The 24059-nt window shown below is 36.4% G+C and overlaps 1 protein-coding gene across 8 annotated transcripts in view; it reads left to right on the top strand.

Annotated features, from left to right (window-relative positions):
- The window catches only part of LOC131157748 (CBL-interacting serine/threonine-protein kinase 24-like), a 91399-nt gene that overhangs the window by 54648 nt on the left and 12692 nt on the right, over positions 1-24059 (top strand). For 3 of the 8 annotated variants that reach the window (XM_058112102.1, XM_058112100.1, XM_058112104.1), the window contains exons 13-14: positions 8505-8561; positions 8662-8736. In XM_058112102.1, coding sequence (XP_057968085.1) covers positions 8505-8561; positions 8662-8736 — 132 coding nt within the window. Of the gene's footprint in view, positions 1-8504; positions 8562-8661; positions 8737-9395; positions 10079-24059 lie in introns of those variants that run through there. The other 5 variants (XR_009137316.1, XM_058112099.1, XM_058112105.1 and 2 more) reach the window with 3 other exon arrangements.

Raw genomic sequence — 24059 nt, 5'->3', positions numbered from 1 at the left:
CACAATAATATAATAGAAAAATATTAAGAAAATACTGCAATACATAATACAAAATATAAACATATAATATAAACTAAAATACTAAAAATACGTAAGTTATACCATATATATACTAAAATACTAAAAGTATCATAATAAGTTATACTAAATATACCATAATAAGTAATACTATATATATTAAAATACTAAAATTGCTAAAGATAGCATAATAAGTGTTACTAAAATAAGTAATACCATAATATAAACTATCATAACATAAATTACCATAATATGCATAATAATTATTCCATAATAATAAACTACATAATAATAATACACAATAAATTACCATAATAATTAAACTACCATAATATAAACTATCATAATATAAATTACCATAATATGCATAATAATTATTCCATAATAATAAACTATGTATAAATAATACCATAATATACATAATAATGATACTATAATAATAAGTTAACATAATAATACACTATTACCATGTATAATAATAATAATATCATAACAATAAACTATCAAAACCCTAAAAATTATATACATGGAAAAAATCAAAACCCTAAAATTAATATACAATATATGTGACAATAATAACATGGAAATAATTAAACCCTAAAATCATATGTAATAATAACATGGAAACAACCAAAACCCTAAAATTAATATTCAATATATATAACAATAATAACATGGAAATAATTGAACCCTAAAAATCATATACAATAATAACATGGAAACAATCAAAACCCTAAAATTAATGTACAATATATATAACAATAATAACATGGAAATAATTAAACCCTAAAAATCGTATACTATAATAACATGAAAACAATCAAAACCCTAAAATTAATATATACAATATATGTAACAATAATAACATGGAAATAATTAAACCCTAAAATCACATGTAATAATAACATGGAAACAACCAAAACCCTAAAATTAATATACAATATATATAACAATAATAACATGGAAATTATTGAACCTTAAAAATCATGTACAATAATAACATGGAAACAATCAAAACCCAAAATTAATATACAATATATCAACAGTAATAACATGGAAATAATTAAACCCTAAAATCATATGCAATAATAACATGGAAACAACCAAAACCCTAAAATTAATGTACAATATATATAACAATAATACCATAAAAATAATTGAACCCTAAAAATCATATATAATAATAACATGGAAACAATCAAAACCCTGAAATTAATATACAATATATATAATAATAATAAGATGGAAATAATTAAACCCTAAAAATCATATACAATAATAACATGAAAACAATCAAATCCCTAAAATTAATATACAATATATGTAACAATAATAACATGGAAATAATTAAACCCTAAAAATCATATGTAATGATAACATGGAAACAATCAAAACCCTAAAATTAATATACAATATATATAACAATAATAACATGGAAATAATTGAACCCTAAAAATCATATACAATAATAACATGGAAACAATGAAAACCCTAAAATTAATATACAATATATAGAACAATAATAACATTGAAATAATTAAACCCTAAAAATCATATACAATAATAACATCAAAACCCTAAAATTAATATACAATAATAATAATAACAATATAAAATCATAAACAATAATATCACCTAAATACAAATATGATAATAATAAGAATATATCATAATAAACAATAATATAATATCTTCATGATAATAATATACAATAATAATATAAAATATAATAAGAAAGAAAAAAAAATAAAAAAATAAATAAACATTATAATAATATAATAAACATAATACATAATACATATAATATAATAAACATACAATATAATAATGTATTATGTATGAGAATGCATGATAAGAAGAAGTGAGGGTGGCTGAAGCAGAATGAAAAGGAGGAAGAGCAGATATATATTAGGAATTTGAGTGGATGGTGGGATTGAAACTGGAGTTGCTTGGGCATTCAGATGTCCCTTAGGCTGCTGTACTGTCTGTGCGGATGTGAAGGCATGGGTTGGGATTGAAGAGTTGCAGTAGGGACAGAAGAAGATGAGATTGGGATTGCTGGTTGTGCGCTGGGCGAGAGGGAGAGGCTGGAATGGTGGTGGTGGTGCTGCTGCAATTTTCTGTTTTTTTTTAGCCTCCCCAGCTGTGTTTGTGCGTGAGAAGTGTAGGGGCTTGCCTCTGGCCAATTTATTTATTTATTTATTTATTTTTATTATTATTATTATTATTATTATTATTTTTGTGTGTGTGTGTGTGTGTGTGTGTGTTTATGGCTGTGTCTGTGTGTTCTTGGGTTGCATGGGTATTTATAAGCCTAAAAGGAAGAAACCCTAGACCCTTATTAAGTGCTTCATGGACCAACTTTGCGTGGCTCATGCAACCCTTCTCCTGTTTTTTGTCTTGTTTTGGGCTTCCTATTTTATCATCCAATATAAATAGTCCGGTTAAAAAAAATGAACTCAATTCCCGGAAATAAAAGGACCTGGACTCAATTTAATAAAAACGATACAATTAAAAAAAAAAGAATAAAAGGAACTCAATTTAAAAAAATAAGGGACTCAATTTAAAAAAAAAAAAAAAAAGCCTCAATTTTAAAAACTAAGGGACTCAATTTTTAAAAAATAAGGGACTCAATTTTTTTAAAAAAAATAAGGGACTCAATTTTAAAATTAAAAGAACTCAAAATTAAACGGGTTAAAAAATAACCAGGACTCAATTGGACTTTTTTAAAAAAGGATCCTCCAATTCTCGGGATACAAAGTCGACTTTTTATTACGTAGGGTCCCCTCACAGAGGAACAGAGAGGCCTGGTTAAAATTGGGATGTCTACAATGTCGGCGATTTGCGTGAGAGAAGTGTCAATGAGAAGAAGCCATGTGGTGCCGGGTTTAAATTCAAGTGATTTCATGTTGACGTCACCCCTGCCACCTGTCAGTATGCGACATGTTTTTGCCTTTTCCTTGTTGAACAAGTTGGCTCAATTTTATTGGGGTCAACTTGATTGGCTCGTTTGACCGATCAGCCCGATTCATTGACCGCTTCAATTAGTTTTATCGGCTTGACCCGTTTTGAACGAGTTGAACGGGTTCCTTTTTATTATTTATTTTCCAAATTTTTTAATTTAAAAATTCATAAAAATTGTAAAAATTGTCTTTAAATTGTGGAAAATTCTATAAAAATTTAGGAAAAATCTAGGACATTCTTTGCTTGTTTTTGAACACTTATTGGTATGCTTTTACTTTTGGGGTGACATTTGAATGCATTTTTCACTTAATGCTTGATTGCATGATTATCTTATGCATGCGTGTGCTTATGTGCTTGTTTGTATGCACCACCCTTATGAGGAGGCCTAAGGAGCGAATTGCTTAGCGGACTCACTTTGGGTTCGCTTAATGGTGATTCTATTAAAATTTTTGAATTTGGTGCATGCATTTCATTCAATCTTACTCATGTGGCTTGTTTTTGTGTATGTTTAGCCTATTTTGTATGCATGTTTCCATGTTTTGTACAATGTTTCTCTTTGCTTCTTTTGTATGCATCTAATAGATTCTAGTATGTCTTTAGTGTGCCCCCTTTATTAGCACCCTTGCTTTTCATGTTGCACATGTTCATGTTTGGGTTAAGTATGTGTGTTACCATGTTTGATTATTTGCTTTTGTTTCATTGTCCATTGTTGATTTAAAATAAGGTAAATTTAATGAAATAGGAAGAATTTGAGTCTTAATTAGTTAAGTCCAAAGGCAAACTTAGGCTAATCGGGTGTCGTTCACTGGATGGGTGCGAAGGGGCGCTAGTACCCTCCCTTAGCATAATTATATTCCCAAACCCTAACTGGGGACATAGAGCTTTAACTACCAGATTCCTTGGACCTAGGTGTAGATTAGAAGACCAATGAACTGATAGTATTTTAAATAGGCGTTCTAACTTCATCTAGAGTAAAAATAGGTTAGTGGTGACTCCATTGGACCATGTATTGACACATTTTGCTCCATATGGATTATTCTCCTTCATTTGAATTTGTGTCCACCACCTAGTTGAGGAGACTTGAAGATTCAACCTCCCTTGCTTCTATAGTTGGCCCTTTTGGGACGTTGCTTCACTTTCAGATAGAGTGTGGCAATAAAATATGGAATGATCTACAGTACACCGTTGAAGGTCAAACTCAAGTACTGCAACACTGAATTGACTAAACCATGGGAGACTGTTTTAAACCATATAGTGACTTTTTGAGTCACATTAAGCCTGACTCCCTATGAGCAACAAAACCAGGTTGTTGCTCCATATAGATCTTCTCCTTGAGATCACCATGTAGGAATGCTTCACGCATAGTTGGTGTAGATTCTAGTGATAGATGGTGGCTAAGGAGATGAACAAACGTAATGACGCAAGTTTGGCGATACAAGAGAATGTGCCTAAATAGTCCAAGCCTTACATCTAAGTATATCCCTCAGTAACAAGGTGGGCCTTTAATCGAGCCATGGAAGTATGGAACCATCTGGATTGACCTTCACAATGTACACCCAACAACAACCAGCAACAAACTTATTAGGAGGAAGAACTACCAACTCCCACGGATTGTTATCCTACAACACATGCATCTCGTCTATCATTGCATTCCTCCACCTAGAATGGGGTAGAATTTTAGAAATAGAATTTGGAAGAGCAAGAGAAGGCAGAGTACTAACAAAACAGTAGTAGGGTGACAAGAAATCATAACAAACAAAATTAGAGATTGGATGTTGGGTACAAGTGCGTTTACCTTTTCAAATTAAAGGATTAACCACTTGGGTAAGAGGATCATCTGAGAGGGAACTGGAGGCATAGAAGTGGAAGCTGGAAGAGGTTCTCTTCCCTTGTGTCGTCATGTGTAAACTTGTAGATTGGGATGATCCAAATTACGAGAAGAACTTGAATTGGATGACGATGTAGGGAGACTAGATGGAGGAAATAAGTTAGGATCCAAAAGGCTAGGCAAAGAAAGGGACTCATTACGGTAAAAAAAACTCAAGGAATCAAAATAGTATGGTGTAGACTCAAAAAGGGTGATATCAGCAAAGACAAAGAATTGATGTAAAGTGGGATATAACATCAATATCCTTTTGATTATTAGAATAACCCAGAAAAATACATTTGATAACGCAAGGATCTAGTTTATTCCTTCCTGGATTAACTGATGAACGAAGGACACATTCAAATATACGAGGAGCAAGGGAGAACAAAGGAGCCTTAGGGAAGATAATTGAATTATGGGATTTTACCACCAAGGATAAAATATAACATTTTATTGATGAGAGAGCAAGTGATAAGCACAAGATCACTCCAAAAAATTTTTGGGACATTCATTTGATACAATAGGCTTCAAGTGACTTTTAAGAATATGTTTGGGTTTTTTTGGCTACACAACTCCATTTTGTTGTGAAGCGTGAGCACAAGATTTATTGATGGATCACTAGAGTTAGTCATATAGGTAGTGAACTGAGTACTAAAGTGCTCCTTACCATTATTACTATGAAGTATCCTGGTTGACATATCAAACTGTGTCCTTGTTTGATAACAGAGGGCACAAAAGATATTAAACAACTCATAATGATATTTCATTAAATACAACCAATTCATTTTTGGAGTAGTCATCGAGAAATGTAATAAAGTACTGAAACCCCAACTTTGACGTGACATGACTAGGACCCCAAACATCAGAATGGACTAACATAAAATGGCTAACAACTCTTTTATTGACTCAAGAAGCATAGGGGACGTCATGATGTTTTCTTGATTGACAAGACAATCATGCTTAGACATAGAACTCAAAACTAGGAACTAGCTGTTTTAACTTGTCCAATGATGGATGATTGAGGCGGCAATGGATTTGATGTGGTGTGGCTGCAGCACTACAGGCAATTGGAGAAAATAGTGAATCAAAGTAGTAAAGTCCACCAGCCTCACGTTCTATGCCGATCTTCTTCCTTGTCTTCAAATCTTGAATTAGAACAAAATTAGGAAAGAAGTTTACTGAGCAATTTAGTGACTTTGTAATTTACTAACAGATGTAAGATTAAAGGGGGACTTAGGAATGTATAGAGGAAAAAAAAGAAAGAGAGATGGAGTGAGTAGGATTTACTATTCCTATTCAAGAATGGATTCATCACTAAGGGCAACTTGAGGTAGATTTTAAGAATACTAGAGAGCAGAAAAGAAGTTGGTGACACCTGTCATATGGTTAGTAGCAACAGAGTTGATAACCTAGGGACTAGTGGGTGAGATACTGGATGACATACAGATGGTATGACTACTTCTCTGAGCAAAAGATACAATCCGATGAGATGCTTGTTGGGATGTCTGATGCTTTAGGAACTTTGAATGCTCCTCCTTTGTGACAATTATAGGAAACTGTCCACTTGAACAAGTAATTGATGAGAGAGACACATTTTTGGGATTTGGGAACTCCATCCCAACACACGTACGACCTTGATAGAGCAGTAGATAAAAAATACACAATGGACAACATGTTTTTCGAATTCACCAACTTGATGCTAGCATATAGAACCTTCAACAATCGATGCAAACCACAAGCCCACAACTAATGAGTCAAAAACACAGAAAATACCCCTGTTTCATGCCCCAATAAACTCAATAAACATTGACAAACAGCTTTTGGAAGCATCAAACAACCTTTCCTTGGGTGTCACACCTGAGCAACTTAAAAAAGGTGAGATCTTTGGAAAAAAAACATTAAACTTCAATAATATGTTTTATAGAGGGATTCGATCACTGCTGGATGAATTCAGCCTGGGAACATGCCTGAAATTGGCTTCACACACTGGCGCATGGGGTCTGCTCTGGCAGCCTTCGACCAGTGTGTGAGGGCGTGTGGGGGACTGTCAGGAGATGGGATTTCAGTGGGAGCAGATTGGCAATGTTTGTGAGTGACTATGGTGTTGTTTTTGCAAAATCTGTAGTGGATTTTGTGTTCCTGAACTGGCAGTATCGCCCAAGAAATTTCCAACCACTGCTCTGGTTTTCAGCAGCTGCTAGCTATTTTTTTTTGGGGCAATAGTGTTGCTGGAAATTCTTCTATGATAGTAGACATGCAGCGGAGTAGGGTTTTAGGCTTCAGTTTTGATGGTGGCAATGACGATTAGGGTTTAAGTCTCAAAATCATGCTCTAGTAGTAGGTTGAATAATTGGGTAAAATGGAAGACCTAATCACAATGATAAATCTCTCTCTATTTATAATGTATGGTACATGCCAATGACCATTATACTCGTACTAAGTCTCACTTATTAACATAACATTAACACACTAATAATGCTAAATGACTTAAGATAACCATCAATAGGGGTAAAAGGAAATTCTATTTTTATTTTTATCTTAGCCATAAATTTAGGGTTGTTTTGTATCACTATCAAAATTATGAAAACGAAACCAGAGACAAAAACAGAAACTAAAAATCGAAAACTAGCCACTTGTTTGGTTAATATTTCAAGAACTAAACCAAATTAAAAGCTTGATGAAGAAAATCCTCATTTTTTTTTTTCTTGAATCAAATAACAATTGCAAGATATGATTAAAGCAATAAAAATACAAAGTAATATAAATTAGATATACTATAATAAAATAAAAAGTATTATAATTATTTTACTTAATTATTATATTTCAAAATTCACTTTACAAGAACACTCTTCTTGTATATAAAAAATGACATAAAAATATATTAAAACTATTTTGTAAATGGGTTTTATTATTTTTGAATACTTTTGGAATTTTATGGGCATTTTATTTTAATTATATTTTAAATTCATGTGTTCATTTTAATTTTAATTAAAAAGTCTAGATAAAATGAATAATTTAAACTTAATTCTAAATGCCAAAATATTCTGGCAATAGGTTTCCAAAATAATTGAAAACCTTAAAATGTGGCTTTCAATTTTTTTGCATACAGTCAAAAACCATCAACATAAATAGAAAATCGGCAACATAAACACAGGTGTTTTCATAACAGAAAACTGAAAATAGAAACGGTAACAAACATGCCCTTAAATAATCAATGATCTACCAGGATGCGTTTTATTTAACGCACATAACATATTTTTATTACAAAGCAGGGTGAAGAAGATTCAATATGTTCGCTTATGTTTTAAAAATAAAAAATATGAAGAATACACCCAAATTAAATGAAAATGAATAGATACTTTCTGCTGATGCTTTTTGGTGCTTATTGGCTTATTTGTCAACTTCTTATTTGAATATCTTATGTTTCATATGATACACTTGTCAAATTTGTATCTTTGTTCAGGGGCAGTAGGCTAGTAGCTGTTGATAGATTAATGGCTGTGTAACTTAACCTTGAGCGAAGGGTGAAGGGGTTATATGTCTTAAATAAAGAGAATTATCCAAAAAATTTAGTCGCATCTTCTGCTAATGCTTGATTCATTCAGCACTCTTTCTATGTCTAATGTTTGCTGATTTTGGAAAATTATTTTTACAGGCAAGACTTGAAGGGGTATCTGGCAATAGGGCAGGAAAATTTGCAGTTGTCGTAGAGGTAAATTCCTAACTTCAGTCCTTGATTTCACCTGAGCAAAGAGGGCTTGACTCGCATTCAAGTACAATTTTAGAGAGAAATTTATTCTTTTTCCTTTTAGGTGTATGAAGTTGCACCATCCCTTTTCATGGTGGATGTTCGAAAGGCTGCTGGAGATACTCTTGAATATCACAAGGTTAGCTTGTGCATCCTATTAAGCTTTATCTTTTTAAATAATTATCCAATTGAATCTGGACAGCAAACACCATTTAGGCATAAACCAAGGTAATAGAACTTCACAATATGGTCTGGTTTGTTGTTAATTCTGTTGTTGGCGAACACTGGATAATTAATATACACCGTAGACTTTTAGGTACCTCACCAAACTAAAACGTGTTTTCTTTAAGTTTGCTCTGGTATTGAATTACCAACATATGCATAGACAAGCAACTCACATTTTTAGTGAACACATGAATATATGTTTTATGGAAAATCATTGTATGGTCAAGATGCTGGAACTCAACAAAGTCTTGTTTCCACTATTCATCCTCTCCAGTATTATTCTGTTCAGTACCATATCTGCTTTTCAATCATAGGGCATTGTGCATTGTGTTATATTACATCCTCAACTCTTGCGGCTAGCTTCATCCTTGCTGAACCTTTAATATGGAGTCTGACAGAGACTCTCATTTTATCCTAATTCTCAGGTGGTGCAGCCTGCGTGTTCTTGTTATAGGCATAGCTAGTCCATACTTCATTTCAGTTATTTTATGGTCAACTAGTTATTTCTAGACTCCCCAGCCAACCAGAAATTTGACATACTTGGTTTGCATCTTTCTAATGAGTTTCTTTTAGGTTTTGGGTTAACTTCAGAATTACTGAATTAGCATCTTCCATGAAAACTTCCACGCATCCATCCGCAGACTAAAGGGCTCACTGATTGTTCATTTCATGACGAGATGAGTATTTGATGTTGTCTGCTGGTGGCAAATTATGTGGAAGCAGTTTTGATTAATTCTCCCCATCCAATCACACGGTAGAATCTGACAATAATTTTGGTCGTAAATATCAAGTACTGACAATGTCCCTCTTGTGGTCACTTCCAACAGTTTTACAAGAACTTCTGCGCTAAACTTGGGCACATCATCTGGAAGCCAGAGGGTGTGGCAGATTCCAATCTGCCCAGAGCAGTTGCTTTCTGATCGAGTTCTGCTTGTCCAATAAATTAGTAAGTGGATAGAAGCAGGGAAGCTTTTTTTCCATAAGCAAATATTCTCAACGTGCTGCTTTCGTTTTATTTTTATAGGCTAGGGTATTTTGTGTATAGTGTCAATGTAAAATATCAGGTTACATTTAGTATTTTGTAGGTTCATCCCCTGTTGATACCCAATAGTTCATCCTACTACCCTTTGTATTTAGAGGCTGCATGCCAGAAAATCACATGTTCTTGTGTCAGATGACATTTTATATGAAAGTTACACATGGAGAATGGTTGTAAATTACAGATAATATATATTGATTGTGTTAAGATTAAATAATTTGTCAGTCTAATTACTAGTACTCATGCCAAATCTTTTATTTATTCAATGTCTCAGAACTGTCATTAGCACCATATTCCTTCACTATAATCCACTGTTTTTTTTTCATGTATAATATATATTATATTATATGTATTTATTTATTTATGTTACGAGAACTTGATGGGTTGCCTTGTTGTGCCTTCCCCTTGCTTATTTTTAAATATCAAAGGCGAAATATTTCTTAATAGTGTGAAGGATTGAAACAAGGTAAGTGTCTCTCTCCTTTCAAATTGCCAAGGTCATATAATTTAATATTGGCTGATAAGGTGGGAGAAGGGGAAGAGGTGGGGTGGGGTGGGGTGGGAAGTGCCGATGGTCTCTGCTCTTTTGTAATGATGAAGGTGGTAGTTGAAGTAGTTGTGCATTAGAGAATGCATCATCTTCATCACTATAAATTTTTGGACCTCCCCAAAGAATAAAAGTTGAAATGCAATGTCAGGTTTGTGGTTGAAGTAGTAAAGGATGGGGTATGTTGGTTCCAAACATATTTTGTTCAATCTTTTCTTATTGCCAGTTTTGTTTCAAAGCTCCATGCAAAGACCTAATATTGAAACTACTCGTCGCTGCCACAGCAAAGCCAGGAAAATATTATAGGAGTGAAAAACCCTCCATTTTCGTAGTTCTAATTCTACCTTGCTTGATTTTGGATGTATGTGTTATGAGCATCATTCTTAATATTAGACTAACTCGGTGTTTGTGAGTACAAAATTCGAATCATAGTTTTAAGCTTGTTGGATTTGTATAAAGCCTAAAATAAAATTGTTCGAAGTTTCTTTGAAATTCACAAAAATTCAAATTTAAAATCCAAATATTATACTTCCAAGCATCATCTTATGCTGCTTCCTGTGCATATACTGATTGAAATCATAATGGAATGCAACTCTGTTGCTACTTAGTCAATCTCTCTCTCTCTCTCTCTCTCTCTCTCTCTCTAAGCATCACGGGCCGACTATTTTCACACCATTGTGCAAGGGTCGTGCAGCGCTAGCTAAAGCACTCTTGCTTAACTAGGCGCCTAGTGTTTACTAACATTCATCTATGAAACACTTTCATTAGCATTCAATCAAATGGTAACGAAAACAGTAAACATTCATGAAAGTAGTGGCAAGCAAGTAGTAAACATTGAATCTACGCAATTCATTAACAACACATCCGTTGACATTGTGTGTTTAGCGAGGGAGACAAGTAGGCTAAACACGTTGACAATAGTTAGTGAGTTTTACAATGATTGATGAATTTAAACCTCCCTTGAAGATGTTTTTATGTAATTATCATCCTAACACTAGGAAACATCAAAGTGATCGAGAAGTTATACTGCCTTATTTGACATACAAATAAACTACTAGTAGAAAATAACCCTACACTAGTATTTACATGATGGAAACCCATCCCAAGTGCATGAGACAAGCGATCACAAGCAAGCATAATGCCCTGAACAAGCTTAACTCGTGACACTCCTCTACTTATGCGATCGGTGTTCTCGTAGACTTTGGCGGTAGGTACACTTCAACTTTGTCCATGAACGGTTGCTTATCTTTTGAAGAAATCCAGTTGATTTCTTTGTCATCAAGGCATGTCCACTTCATTAGGAACTTCTGCCGCTTCTTCCTTGAGGATATGAACTTTTTGTCTGCAAGGATCTCTTCAACTTCACGTCTATCAGGTTGAACTCTCTTGAACTCTACTCTATTGGGCTGATTTGTCATCGGTGTTGAACGACTTGAGGCAGGTGACATGAAATTGCGGTCTTCTCCTCTAATTTGCCCACTTCTTCATCTGCTTAGAAGTTTTCTCCAGATAGGCTCGAGCAAACTCTGTGTTCTGTCTCCATTCTTTGGTGAAGATGTACGCCTTGAGACTCTTTCCTTTATAATGCTCGCCCACTGTGTGAGGTAACAGTGGCTGCTAGCCTATAACAAGCTCAAAATGGCTCTTGTTGGTTGTTGAGCTCCTTTGAGCATTGTCACAGAATGAAGCCACGTCAAGTAGTTGCACCCAATTCTAGTTGTCGTTGATGAAATGGTGCAAGTACTCTTCTAGTAGCTCTTTGAATCTCTTCGTCTTTCCGTCTGTCTATCAGTGAGAACTCGAAGAGGTGTCAAGATGTGACCTGAAGAACTTGTAAAATTCTGTTAAGAAGTTGTCAGTGAACATTAAGTCTCAGTTACAAACAATAACTTGGGAAACACCCCAATATTTTACAACGGTTATAAGGAACAATTGTGTCATCTCCTTTGCCGAGTAGTACTTTGGTGCGGCTATGGACGTACCAAACTCCCTCGGCTCCCCTTTGTCTTGTTGGCAAATGAGACAAGTTTGGGTATAATCAACCACATCATCCCATATGTGCGGCCAACAATACCTCTTCCATAGTAGTCCTACCATTGGAGTCATTCTCCGCGAATAACCCCTCAACGAACTTCCTGAAATAGTTAGTAAGGCCAAGAAAGGAACACAACTCCTTTATTGTCATGGGGATCTTCTATTCTTGTATCATCCTTACCTTCTCCATATCCCTCCTGATATAACCTTGTTCAACCATATGACCAAGGAATTTATTGCTCCACTGAGCGAAAGAGAACTTCCCTTTCTTCACATACAAACTGTTTCCCCTCAGCTTGTCGAACACCTTTTGTAGATGCTTTTCATGTTTCCTATGAAACAACACTGATACTTTTAATGGTACTTTCAAAGGGCGAACACATCCCGCTTCCAATTCATCAAGTTGTTTCCCCAACTCTGTTATCTCTTGAGACACTATTCGACATAACCCTTTTGCAGGCGGTTCCACTCCTGGAAACAACTCGATCCCATGCTCCACAGTCCGTCGTGAAGGCAAATTGTTAAACAGCTTATCTGGCAACACCTCCTTGTACTCATCCAACACCGCTTGGATGGTCGTAGGCACCAGCTCTTGGCCTACTTGTTCATCGACCCCTATTGTGGCTAGATGTGTCTGTTTACCCTTTCTTAATCCCTCATTGAGTTGTATGGCTGAAAGGGACTTCCCATCGTCTCCTTTCATCGCAACGACTTGCACCATGCGTGAATGATCTCCCATCAAACATAGGGAACCAATCGAAGACATAAGCACTGCCTTCGTCTCCCTTACAAACTCCATCCCTAGAATGACTAGAAAATCATCCAATGGCACCGTTATGAAATTCACAAGACCCTCCCACTGTCCAAACTTCAAGGTAACTTGCTTGACTACTCCCAGAGTAGGCTGGACTATAGAATTAATTGCTTTCATGCGTCCCGTATCTTTCTCTAAGGATAAGTTGAGTCTACATGCTTCTAATTGTGAAACAAAATTGTGAGTAGCCCCTGTATCCATCATAGCGCGGGGACTCTTCCCATTTATCCTCAAGTCCACAAACATTTACCCTTTTGCTCGTTTAACTTTCGGTGCTTTCGCTTGCTTTTTTAATGCGTTCACCTGCCGCATTGCACCCACCCTTGGCACATGATCCTCTTCCTCCTCACTTTCCACCACTTGTCCCGAAGTGGAAGCTTGTAAGGCATTGAGTAATCCCTTGTGTTGACACTCACTCACTCTGTGAGGTCCTCCACACAAGTAACATGGAATTTTACTCTTCCCTTTTCCATTGGGTGTGTTAAACCCTTTTGAGGACGAAGCTTCCTTTGAGGTTGATGATTTAGAGTCGGCTCCCACACTCTTAGGTTTGCCTTTCTTGAAAGACTTTCTACTATTTACCTCTCCGCCAAACCCTTTGGATGAAGCAGGGTTATTAACCAACGTAGTCAGTCAAGCATTCTGCAACAACTTGTGCATTAGACAAGTCTTGAACTCTTTGCCTATGAAGTTCAGTTCTCGCCCACAGTTTCATCCCTTTAAGAAAATAGAACAACTTGTCCTTCTCCGACATGTCCCGAATGTCCAACATCAAAGCAGAAAATTGTTTCATATATTCCCTATTTGACCCAGTATGCTTGAGGTCTCTTGACTTTTTCCTAGCATTGTACTCAACATTATCAAGAAAGAATTGGGTGTTGAGCTCTCTTTTCAAGTCTGCCCAACTCTCGACTATACAGCTTCCATTTTCAATGTCATTATACTTGGCACGCCACCACTGTTTGGCGTCACCAAGTACATGGAAGTAGTATCTACTTTTACTTGTTCTAAGGCCATCCTCACAACGCGAAAATACTGTTTCATATCAAACAAGAAGCTCTCTAACTCATTGGAATCACGGGCACCCCCATACGTCTTGGGTTATGGTACCTTGGTCTTGTTAACTCCCAGAGTGTTGGAGTTCTCCATTGCAAGAACCATCAGATTCACCTTTGCATCCATATCAACTATTCGAGCCTGCAAAGTTTCCACTGGATGGTGAAAGTCTTCTGATATGTCGCCTAACAAACTTGTTTGATGTTTTTGTAATCCCATCACTTCATCAACAAGTTCCCTCATTTGCGTCACCTCTGCGGCCACAGTGTTGGCTATGGCTTTAGCCTGTGCTTCTAGCATGCTGATCGTCTCAGCTTTGTTTGGTGCCATGGTCACTTACCAAAGCTTTTCAAATCCCACAACAAAGGTAATTGAATTCCCGTAGCAACTGAACCTTTGCTCTGATACCAAGTGTCATGGGCTGACTTGTAAGGACCCGAACTTGGAAAAGAAAAGAAAATAAATAAAAGAAAAGGGAAATAAGAAAAAAGAAAATAAAAAGAGGAAATTCGTTTGGCAGGACCCCAAACCGTCAACGGTTTCACTAAGCTCAGGAAAAACCGTCGACGACTACAAACAACTGAGAGCATTGAACTGCCAAACCAACGACGGTTTCAGAAACTCCAAGAAAATCGTCAACGGTTTTCTTTTGGACAAGCTTACTTAAGTAGTAAGCCATGTATTTTATTTCATAATTTAACATTTCCCTCTCCCTCTAAATTAGGTTTTTGAGAATCTCTCTCTACTCTCACTTTCTCACGTGGTTCTCTTTTTCTCTTTCTCTCTCTCTCTCTCTAAGATGACCCGGAGTCTGTCATCGGTCCCCGATCATTTTTCTCTCCTTTATTGGCTTGCCGACTCACTTTCGGCGGCGGGTTCGAAAGCTAGGGTTTCCCGTTTTCCGAATGTAATCAGCTTATTTTCAAGAACAGGTAAGGAGATTAGGTAATGTCAGGTTTTTATTGAAATTGAACCAATTAAACTACGTTATATATATATGTATATTGATGATTAAATTGGTGTTTCGAAATCCTACCGTATGAAACTGAGTTTGTAACTATGGGATTTTCATACGGTAATTTGGGAAGGATTTTGAACGGTTGAATTTGTAGGTTTTGTTATCATACACGTAAATTGGGAAACAAAACGGGTGAGGGTTGATCATCTGCATTTTTATAAAGCCGATAACTATGTATATATATGTTAAGTAAATTGAACCATGGAGATGTTCAGGCCCTAATTTTCATCTAAGCAAACTAAGTTATTATGAAATGTCTTCTATTTGTTTATCTAATTATGTTTTAATACTAAAATCGTGTGGCATGAGAATAATCTACATTGTTGTATTGTGTAACTGAACCTGAGTATTGATATGCTATTACTACAAAATTGGGATCTATACTGGTTATGGAAAGTATTGGAAGTGTGATATGACGGCTGTAGGCCGAGGTTTTGATATGACGGCGGTATGCCGAGTTTTGATATGACGGCAGTATGCCAGGTTGTGATATGACATATTTTGCACTAAGTGATGAAATGATACTTAAATTGCAGTTTTTATTGCTTAAATTGCATGATATGATTTAAGAACCCTGAGGACCAGTTGTATTGAGAGTACGGTACCATTGCTAGTGAGTTGTTTGGTTAGGTGCAACCACATTGTAGTGGAAGTGTATGGGGTCTCAGCCGGTTGGCCTGCGAAGTGTTGTAGTACCTTCCTTGGGGTTCGGACTAGGAAGTGGTAAGATAATCGGATCTATAACTGGGCTTGCAGATGCCTGCAGACGTACTTGCAAATGGTTAATTTGACTTTATTTGGGTTGATCACCCATGTGATGCCCTGGTTTTTATTTATTTTTTCAATCAAATACCTCTGATACCATAATAAATACAAGGTCAACCAAGTCAACCTGGACCTAGGGTGGGGTACCAGGGGTACACCTGTCCACATTCATATATTGTCTATGCGTTCGAAAACAAAACACATCCAAGTTCTAGGTACAATACCAGAGTACTACATTCTTCCAAAAATATACAGACCAACTTCTGAAAGTCATCAGGCCCCCAAAGTCTATACAAACATATATCCAGTCCCAAAATAAAAACATACCCTGACTAATGGAAATCTACTCCTCTATCATGAAGTTTGATCCACCTAACGCCCCAAATTTCCTGAAATGTTTAAGATCTATAGGGTGAGACACCTCTCAATAAGTGAGAATAAATTATTATCAATGTGTGGCAACGAATTTTAGGGTATCATATCTTGTTTATAAAAATATTAATTTAGCTAAGGTATCATAGGAATTTGTACTCAGATTCACAAACATATATGTATATTTGTAACCATATACTTTACTCGAAAATATAATCATGATTAATAAATATTTCTGTATACAAAGTATCACATTTGTTAAAGTACAATCATATGAGTATATCACGTCTATAATGAGGAGACCCATTCATATCATTGTCATGTAATAACCCCACATGACTGGGTTGTGCAGTTCGAAGGCTGGACTTAACCCTAGTTGGCCTACCAGGCTAAGTCAAATACCTCATTTGTAGTACGTTTGGCCCACTGCAGCCTAGTTCGGACCCAAAGGCAGTCAACATCTCTCCGAAGGTCCAATCGACCTTCAATACCTACATGCTCCCCAAGATGTGTGGTTGTACTAATTCAATTTCTAGCAATGGTACCGTGCTCTTATATCATTAATCAATCGGGTTCTCATTTCCATCACTCATTTTACAGAAAAAATCTGTTTTCCCAAAAGCTTTCATTTCTCATAAACATGCCTAAGCATATAAGTATTCATGTGTAACACATCTCGTCTATAACTCATGGTGCTCAAGCTCATGAATATCCATGTGCATGTAACACATCTCGTCTGTAATTCATGACTGTTCATCATATCTATCAGTTTAAAACTATCTTGACTGTGTATATCACATATTATCATATCATGTATGATAAAAATATGTTTGTATAAATCCCATTTCAACATATCTGTCTCAAATATATCAGTATATTACTCATATAATCATATCTGTTTATATTCCCACATAAACCTCATTCCCTTATATAAAATATTCACAGATTTATTTTCAGTAATCAAAATTATTTCTCGTGCCACACAGATGTCCAATAATATTTAACCATATCATAATTATCCAGTAAAACACTGGATATTTCCAAAACTACCCTTTCACATATATATAGACTCGATAAGTTAGAAAATTCACATATATTATTTTCATATCACACTTTAATTTAATCCTTTAATTTCCAGGAACTTCTGACATAATTTAATTCCCCTTACCTGCTTACTGAGAGACCTGTTAAAATGCCTAATTCCACACCCGCAACATTCGGAGCTCAAACCCCTAAAATCATTTTCCCCGAGTTCAATTAACTCAATCTCAGAATAATAATTATTTTATTATTTCCTAGACCCACACACTCCCAATAGTTGAGTAAACTTTAAAAATAATTAATGGACATAATTTCGTTATTCTCACCCTAGCTTTGGAGTTATCCCATGAGTGGTGCCTATGACGCTTCTACGACAAATCCACTTTAATTAAAATGTCGGTGGCGGACAATGGAATCCAGAGGTATTTTCCGTTATCCGATTAGCGGACGTTTGGCTGAGAAAATCGAGGAGAGAGTGAGTTGATGAGAGAGAGAGAGAGAGAGAGAGAGAGAGAGAGAGGGCACAACACATGAAGGAATGTTATATATATATATATATATAGAGAGAGAGAGAGAGAGAGAGAGAGAGGGCACAACACATGAAGGAATGTTATATATATATATATATATATATATATATATATATATTATAATTGTTGGCCCGGATATGCATCTAGAGGGGGGGTGAATAGACGTTTTTCACAGATATGCAACTTTTTCTACAATCACAAAGATTTCTTGGCAAGAACAAGAGTATTATATCATAGTATATATATAAAGGAAATAGCAATGACTGAGCAACACAAGAGAGAAAAGAGAAGAGAAGCTTAACGCAACGATGTTAATGTGGTTCGGCACCAAGCCTACGTCCATGCCTTGAGACCAACTCAAGGATTCTCCAAATCTACTATGTAATCCTCCTTCTCGGCGGAGAAGCCTATACAAGCAGCTGCTCACAACGAGCTCTTACAATGGTGCTCACCTAGAGTTACCTTATAATGGCTCACAAAGAGTCTTCCAATACAAGGAATTTGAAAACAAGTAGATACAATGTAAAATGCTCCTCCTTGAGCTAAATATCCCAATACAAACCTCACACTATTCCCTCTTTATCAATCAAGTGTAAACAAAAGCAAGAGCAAGAGGAAAAGATGGCACAAAGTGAACCCTAGTATGAATGCACAATAATTGTTCTCAACAATATGCTTAACTAGTTTGAAATAAATGCATAAGACCTATTTTAAAAACCAAAGGGATGAGCTGAGCGCTGGAGAGTCGTTGGGCATTTATTGACATGAGACAAATTGAAAACTAGCTATTTTGGCTCACTTAATGATGTCTGCAGCCCGACGTTAGTTGACGAGGTCATGACTTCGTCAACGAGCTCCATAAGTCCCTTCATTGATGAAGCCTTGTGTTCATCGATGAACCATTGATTCTGAATTTAGATAGGTCTCGATTTCTTTTGTTGATGAGTACCCTGTGTACATCGACAAACCATTGCATAGACTTCGTCACCAAATCCCCTGTATTAGTCGACGAAGGTGCTTTGAACTTTTAGGTGGTCTCGATATATTCTCGTCGACGAGTACCCTATGTTCGTCGATGAACTTTTGCACAAACTTCATCGTTGAATCCCTTGTATTCGTCGACGAAGGTGCTCTGAACTTTTTAGGTGGTCTCGGTATATTCTTGTAATAACCTAGAGAAATTAATCAGGGTCTCGTCGACGAACACAGGGGATTCGTCGATGAGAATACATGAGGGTCTCGTCGACGAGGACGCGTCTTGTCGACAAGAAGATACCGAGAGGGGGGTTTGGGGCAGTATGAAATTCGTCGACGAGGGGTGAAGGTTCGTTGACAAACTTCTTCAGGGACTCTTCGACGAACCCGGGGCTATAAATAGTTAAAACCCAGATTTTTTTAGAGAAAATTGGCGCAACAACCTTTCCTCTCTCTTTCTCTAAACATCTCTCTCTTCTTCTCTCTTTGATTTCGACTTCGTTTCTCATTAGATCGATCATCTGAGGCCACCACGACGCTCATGAGAAAGTTCTCTACAAGTCTACCAGAGCAGATCGTTGATGGGAGTGGTTTGAATTCCATCCCAATTTTAGGGTAAGACATTTTATGTAGTATTTGTCTTTTCCACAATTATAAGAATTATAGTATATGAAGAAATAATGATATTTTGTTCTAGAAAATGTGATTTTCAGGGTGTTGAATGGAGAACCCTGCAAGTGTAGAACCAAAGTATGGTGAGGGCTTTTCAGAAACTAGGTAAGGGAAATAAGCTTTGTTAAGAGTTTTAAAAATATTAACATAGGTTTCATAGATTCATATATATCAGTTTATGATACAGTTTTTACAGAATAAGAGTTTTTAATGTTTGTATGGTTTGAGTAGATATTTATCTAATAAAGAACTTATATAACTTTTTCCAGCATATTATGTTATACGGTATATTCAGATATTTATTTAGATCAGTATATACAGATAATTATTTAGATCAGTATACATATACAGTTTTTATTCAGATCAGTATAATACAGTTTTTATTCAGATCAGTATATACAATATTTACAGTATGTCATGTTTCCTAATACCATAACACTTGGAATATACAGACAGAGTACACATACACATTATACAGACAGATTATACAGTCAGATATACAGAGTTATCATCAAGATGCTACAGTTATATTATTAAGATATTATAGTATTTACAGTACAAAATTATAGTGTTATGGTTATTTTTGAAACATGATGAAAACAGTAGAAAAATTATAGTATTATATATATATATATATATATATATATATATGGTATCAGATCTCTATGAAATATTACAGATACAGATACAGAGAACAGAGAATGGTACCGTTGTTAATACATATAGAGTGCAATCACATATCTTAGATAGTATGTGGGTACCATCAAATTGTGCTCATAGAGGATGCAGCTCCCCAGTACGCTGAGTTGAGGGGGCCGGTTTGACGAGGTAGCAGTTCCAGTTTCACGCCTAGGAGTTTGTGCAGTTTGGCCGGGTTGAGGTAGTGTAGAGTATAATGACTTACCTAAAGGGCTGACCAGCGTTAAGTCCCGCCTACGGGTTGTACAACCCTATCATGAAGGGTCAAATCATAACATACAAATTTTTAGAGAAAAACACAGTTATGTATATGTATACAGTTTTACAGCATTTGATAAATATAGTATGATATTAGCAATATGAAAGATAGAAGGTTAAGATGATACATTTATATTTTAAGCTACAATAAATGTAAAATATACTTTTACTGATTTGCCAGCTTATGTAGTTTCCAAGTGTTATTATTATAGTTATGTAACTTAGTCGCCACACACTAGTAATAGCATATTTCCACTTATTGAGCGTCGATTCATCCCATTATTCTAATATTTTTCAAGTGAACCAGTTAGGCAAGTAGATCAGGCTCGCGGATAGAGATACCCGTTTGATTGCCTTGTAAATAGGATAAGTTATGTAGGGAAGTTGAGTTTTTGGGGAGATGGTACCGATATATGTAATTATGACATGGGAAAAATATTGAATTCTGGTATTGTATGTATGTATATGGTTATGCGATTTATGTTTTTCCGCTACATATGTATGCCCATTACTTATAAAAATACTTCAGTGCCTATCTGAGGCCTAATAGACTATAGCAGGGATATTAAGTAATATTTAGATATAAAAAAATGGACTAATTTTTGGGTTGTTACATTGTGGTATCAGAGTCAAGTTGTTAGGTTCTACAGACTCTAGAGTGTAGCGGAAAATAATACCAGAATTTAGAAAATGAATTTTAAGATGAGAAGTATAGTGAGTTAGTGAAAGTGATGTTTGGGAATTAGGATGAGAATTTAGGGTTTGATTCTGCGGGTACAAATTCGGGGGGGGGGGGGGTTTCTGTGATTTTCCTGGGGTGATGATTCCAAGAAAATCATAGTAAACTATCGATGATCTCTATTTTCATGCAGTAAGGCTTGACCTTAAATTAGTAATGAGAGGATAGGAGTATTTTAATTGGTATAGTATTATAGGAATTGGATACTCAGGTAATTTGGCAATATTGCAGGATGGACCCAGGAGGTAGTAGCGCTCACGCTAGTGGTGATGATGGAGTGGGTTCTTCTAGTGCAGGTAGCGGGGATTCAGATGATGTGCTATGCAGTGTGGCTCAGCAAGTTATGGCTGAGATAACCCAGAGCTCTAGAGCAGGGAGGTCCATCTCTAACTCAAGGATGTACCATAGAGAAATTTATGAAGATGAACCTTTCGGCATTTTTAGGAACAGTTGACCTTGTAGTTGCAGAGAATTGGATGCAAGAGGTAGAGAAGGTTCTGACGGTACTTCATTGCACGAATGAGTAGAGAGTTCCGTACGCTACGTATAGACTGGCAGGGGAAGCCGAGAGATGGTGGACGGCCACCAGACTATTGGAGGAGCAGAAGACGACTCCAATACCGATGACCTGGGCCCGATTCAGGGACGTATTTTTGGATAGGTATTATCCTGCCTCAGTTAGAGAGGGCTCGAGTATAGGAGTTTTTGTGATTATCCCACGAATCATTGACTGTCCAGTAGTATGGAGCGAAATTTATCAAGCTTTGCGTTTTTGCTCTATATCGCCCTGAAAAAAGTTAAAAAGGCTAGAATGTTCGAGAGAAACCAGAGGCGTGATATTTACAAACAGGTGGCAGTATTGAGGATACATGATTTTTCAGAACTGGTTGATTAGGCTATTATAGCAGAGGAGAGTTTACCGAGGGAGACTGAGATACAGAACCAGAAGAAAAGGACCGCACTCTCGAGTTTTCAAGTGGGTTCCAGTTGAGACCCTTGGAGAGAAGGTAGATCTAGCGGGGGTCAAAAGCAGATGGTAGAGCATGGTGGATTTTAGGGTGGACAATCTCTTGCCACTTGTCCCAGATGTGAGCGAAGACACCCAGGTGGGTGCCGGCTGGGGGAGAATATTTGTTATCGCTACGGGAAGTCCAACCATATGGCTTAATCATGTCAGATGTCGTCGAATTATGTACCAGGTCCCAGGCCATTTTGGGGTGGATACCAAACGTCCCGCGGAAGTCAGTAGAGGAATACTGCGCCGGCAAGGGTCTTTGCGTTGACGTCGGGTGACGCTGAGATGGCCAGAGACGTAGTCACATGTACCCTTATTGCTTTATCATATAAAGTTATTATTTTATTTGATACAGGTGCCACTCATTCCTTTATATCGGCGGGGTATGTAAGAATAACTGGGTTAGAGACACAACTATTAGATGTAGAGCTGTCTGTGGGTACGCCGACAGGATCTATAGTAAGATGTAGGGAGGTACTCCAGAATTTCTCAGTAAGTATTCAAGAGAGAGTACTACCAACTGTTCTTGTGGTCCTAGATATGCAGAGGTTTGATGTGATACTGGGAATGGACTGGGTACCTACTCATCACGCCAGTATAGATTGCCATCAGAAAGAAGTGATTTTCAGACCCCCGGGCGAGCAAGAATACAGATTTGTGGGTTCACGCATATGTGCCATGCCACAGCTGGTGTCGACTATTTAGGTGAGGAGACTACTACAGGTTGGTTGCCAAGGGTATGTTGTATACATAAAAGAATTACCAAAAGAAGAATTAAAACAAGCTGATATACTAGTGGTGAGAGAATTTTCAAATGTTTTTCTAGATGAATTGCCTCGCTTACCACCAAATCGAGAGATTGAGTTTACTGTAGATATGTTGCCGGGATTAGCACCGATATCTAAAGCACCATATCGTATGACTCCAGTCGAGTTGAAAGAATTGAAATATCAGTTACAGGAATTGCTGAACAAGGGGTTTATTAGGCCCAATGTGTCGCCCTAGGGTGCACCAGTTCTGTTTGTGAAAGAGAAAGATGGGACCATGAGATTGTGTATCGATTATAGGGAGATAAACAAATTGACAGTTAAGAACAAATATCCTCTCCCTAAGATTGATAATTTGTTTGATCAACTCTATGGGACCCAGGTTTATTCCAAAATTGACCTGCAGTCGGGTTACCATCAGGTGAAAGTTCAAGCAGAAGATATTTCGAAAACAACATTTCGAACAAGATATAGGCATTACAAGTTCCTAGTAATGCAATTTGGGTTGACTAACGCACCAGCAGTATTTATGGATTTAATGAACCGGGTGTTCCATCAGTATTTGGACCAATTTGTGATTGTATTTATTGATGATGTATTGGTTTGCTCAAGGAGTTTTGAGGAGCACGAGTATTATTTGAGGCTAGTGTTGCAAATATTGAGAGAAAAGAAATTATATAAAAAAATTCAAAAAATGTGAGTTTTAGTTACGGCAGGTTTCTTTTCTCGGCCATGTGATCTCTGAAACGGGTGTATCGATTGATTCGAGGAAAATAGAGGCAGTGGTGAGTTGGGAAAGACCGGGAAGTATTCAGGAGGTCAGGAGTTTTCTAGGATTAGCAGATTATTACCGGTGCTTCGTCGATGGCTTTTCCAGATTGTCATATCCATTAACA

This window comes from Malania oleifera, chromosome 6, assembly GCF_029873635.1.
Source record: "Malania oleifera isolate guangnan ecotype guangnan chromosome 6, ASM2987363v1, whole genome shotgun sequence".
Taxonomy (NCBI): domain Eukaryota; kingdom Viridiplantae; phylum Streptophyta; class Magnoliopsida; order Santalales; family Ximeniaceae; genus Malania; species Malania oleifera.
This window is presented reverse-complemented; position numbering and strand designations above follow the sequence as displayed.